The sequence below is a fragment of the Sorghum bicolor genome, chromosome 3 (assembly GCF_000003195.3).
Source record: "Sorghum bicolor cultivar BTx623 chromosome 3, Sorghum_bicolor_NCBIv3, whole genome shotgun sequence".
Lineage (NCBI taxonomy): Eukaryota > Viridiplantae > Streptophyta > Magnoliopsida > Poales > Poaceae > Sorghum > Sorghum bicolor.
In genome coordinates, this window is record NC_012872.2 from 49,738,915 (window position 1) to 49,742,387 (window position 3,473).

The following is a 3,473-nucleotide window of genomic DNA, read 5'->3' on the forward strand; positions in this document are numbered from 1 at the left end:
ATTTAGAACTACCCAACCCAAGATTTCTTTGTCTTTCTTAAAGAGACTAAGAACCGTAGATTAATCACCTAAGTCTTAAAGAGGAACGAGCTTGGAAGCAGATCCACGCCCATGGGCTAGGACACTTTCTACTCACCCCTTAGGACTAGGAGATAAGTCTGCCCGGATTTTAGAACACTAAGAAAGGGAAAGGGACTTAGGCTCAGCACTCCCTATACTAAAAGCTCTGACCTTCGGTGGCTCACCCAACCTCGTGCTGCTGAGGCTGGGTCAGCCCCAAGGAAAAAGAGAAACACAAGGAATTTCTAAAAAGAAAACAATCATATAAAACTAAGTTTACAAAAGAGAGAGCCTAGTGGCCTCCGATGTTCACAAAATAAACTAACAATACAAGGGCCTCATTGCCCTGATTGTCTAGGATCCTGCGCTCCGAGGGGGGAAGCTCCACTTCGGCATCAAAGAAGGTGGCCAGGGCGTCTCTTGGGGCCTCCACAGCGTCGGCGAGTTTCTGCACTTCCTCCTAGGCCTTCGCCTCGTTGTCGGGAAGGACGTACCCCTCACTGACTGCCGACAAGTCAATGCCAACATAGTGAGAGCTCACCACGGCCAGGGCTTTCTTCACCCTAGCATGGAGAGCCTCCCTCGGCCTCTCCCTGGCCTGGGAGTACAGAGCCTCGACACGTCCTCGCAGAGAGGACCCCGATGCGCCCGCCTCGACCCCAAGTCCCTCGCAAGCCGAGGCGACCACAGCTTCCAACACCAAATGTTTCGAGATCTCGGCATCGAGAGACTTCCTTAGGGCATCGGCCATAGAATATGCCTCGATCACCTTCCTCTCCAGCTCTATAGTAAAAGAGGCAAAAGTAAAAAATAGACCTACACACAAATAACTAAGGTAAGGGTATGGCTCTTACCTTCAGCTCGCTTCTGGTTCTCTTCTGCGTGCCTCTGCCAAAGAGACACCTGGCTCTGAGCCTCGGCAAGCTCGTCTCGGGCCTAGTTGAGGGCAAGGTCCCTCTGGGCGAGCAAGGTCTCCACCTGGGTAACCTCGCCCTTATATCTCTCGGCGGCAGTGTTCCGCTCTTGAGATTCCAGGACAAGGTCGCTAACCCTCTTCTCAAGAGGGGCGACCTTTTCCCAAGCTTCCCAAGCCTCGGTATCAAGCCCAGAGCAATTCTGCCGGAGGTTGGTACATATCTCGCACTGCCACGCGCGTTCCCCCTCGGCCGCTTCCCGAGCAGCCCTCTCATTTTGCCAGACCGCCCATGCGTCCCGCTCCCGTTGGAGGAAGCTGGATTTCTCTAGGGACGTAGCCTTGAGCGCCTGCAAGATAGAGTACCACATGTAAGATCAATGAAAAGATATAAATAAAACACGCCTCACATGTAAGATAGAGTACCACACGTACCTAGGCAAGCTTGTATATGTCACGGCTCACGAGCTCGGACGCCCGGTTGATCGCCTCGACACTAGCACGCCCGCATTCCTTGAGACCTTGCCAGAGGTTAGCCTCGGATGGGTCATCCAAGACAAACCTGGCCCTACCCTCTGGATCCTCGAGGTCGGGCCACATCACGGGGGCCTTGCCCCAGGGTGTGGCGTCCCCTCCTTCTCTCGCGGGGGCCTCTGGTTGGGCCAGGCCCTTTCCATGGGGCCTTGCTGGGGGCACCGTGCTAAGGGCCATCTCAGCATGACCCCCCTCGGTCTGCCTAGGCCTAGACACGCCCCCAGGTCGACATCCCTAGAAGGGGGAACGACCCCAAGAGCCAGGATCATCCCCTTCGGCTCCTGGGACCTCAGCGCCTCCACCTCCTTTGTCTGGGGGTCCAGCATCTTCTCCCTCGACTCCTCCCCCTTCCGCTCTTGGGGTGTTCTCTTTCTTCACGATTCAAGGGGGCGACGACCTAGGCCTTGCCGACCTAGGGGTTGACTGTGCCCCCCTCTTGACGGCTTTCAAGGGCGCCAGCCCCACCAACGCCACCTTGTGCTTCCGGCTGGCAGAAAGACTGTAAAGATAAGAAGAAAGAGAAAGAAAAAATAAAGAAAGATCAAGAGCAGGCATTTACCTTGCCTGGGGCGTAGCACTCTTCTGGGAGCTTGGCGCTCCCTGGGCGCCGCGGGTTGTCGGGCAGACGCCCATTGCCGCACCTGGGGTCATAGGGGCCCCGACGGCTGTCCCGGCCTTCGGCACCTCTGCCGAACCCTCCGTCTCTGCCTCCGTCCCCGGACGAGGCTCGGACGGGTCCTTTGGCCCCACAGGCACCTCAGGCTCTCCAACCAACGCCACCTCCCCTTCTTGGGGATCCGGGGGAACCAAACCCCCTTGAGGGGCTTCATCCCCTCCCTCGCCAACAATGTTGTAGGGGGCGCCCTCTACGCCCCCTAGGATCTGTGACCCCTTTGGGGCCTCTGTCCCCCCACCAGTTGGGGGGACCTCTTCATCCTCTTCCTCCTCGTCAAGGAGTTCATTTAGCCAATGTGTGTCATCCCCGTCCTCTACCTCTGAGACCGAAGTCTCGGAGGATTCAGGCTCGGGGAGCCCCGCCTTCTTGGCCTCGCGGCAGCGCTTGGCAGAGGCCTCCGCCTTCTTTGCCTTCTTCTTCTTCTTCTTCTTCTTCTTCTCCTTCTTCTAGCGACGTTGCTCTTCGTTCTTGGCCCAGTTCTGGGCCCAGATCTCTTCATCTTCTAGGACCGGGGGCAGGGCATACCTGACAACGCTCATCCCCTGCGAGCAAATGGTAGCCTAAATAAAGGTTGGAAGAAATAAGGGGATGACGAAGCGGGAACGAAGATGGAGATCCCTTACCAGAGAGATGTAGTCCCTGTCAGGACGCATCGGCACCACCCGATAGTTCTTCAACTTCGAGGATATTGTCCTAGAGACTCGGGTGTTGATCTCCGTAGCGGACACTGGCACCTCTAGCATCCGCATCCCGGCCCAAGGAGTGTCGTGGGTCATCTTCCACATGGGCACCACCTGCTGCGCCAGCGGCAGGAGACTTCACTTGTGGAAGGTGACCGCCACCGTGGCTGCAGTGACCCCCGCGCACCGAAGCTTATCGAGGCCCTCGAGAAGGGGGTCCAGCCTTTTCTGCTCCTATGCGGGAGCGCCCCACCCCCATTTTGCCGGGCACTCGAGCACCATCTTCCCGGTGTACTCCAGGAGAAGACCATGGTCATTCCAGAGGTAGAACCATCCGTTCTACCACCCCCGGTTCGACGACGGCATGATGCTCCAGAAGTATACGCTGGAGCGCGACTACCAGAGTTGGAGCGTGCAGCCGCCGGCCCTCAAGGGCCTCTTCTCTCCGCCCTCGTTGCGGGAAGACATCTCCGCCTTGAATAGGTGGAGCCAGAGGTACCAATGGGGAGGGATCCCCAGGTACCCCTCACACACCGTGGCAAAGATGGCCGCCTGCATGATCGAATTCGGGTTGAAATGGTGCAGTTCTACTTCATAGTAGTGCGCAAGA

General features: G+C 57.3%; 1 protein-coding gene across 1 annotated transcript; it reads right to left on the reverse strand.

Moving 5' to 3' along the window:
- On the reverse strand, nucleotides 2,063-2,932 carry LOC110433708 (circumsporozoite protein-like). The gene is made up of 2 exons (XM_021456223.1): nucleotides 2,807-2,932; nucleotides 2,063-2,629 (listed from the first exon to the last, which is right to left on the reverse strand). Exons 1-2 carry the CDS (start codon nucleotides 2,930-2,932, stop codon nucleotides 2,063-2,065), a joined length of 693 nt encoding a protein of 230 aa, XP_021311898.1.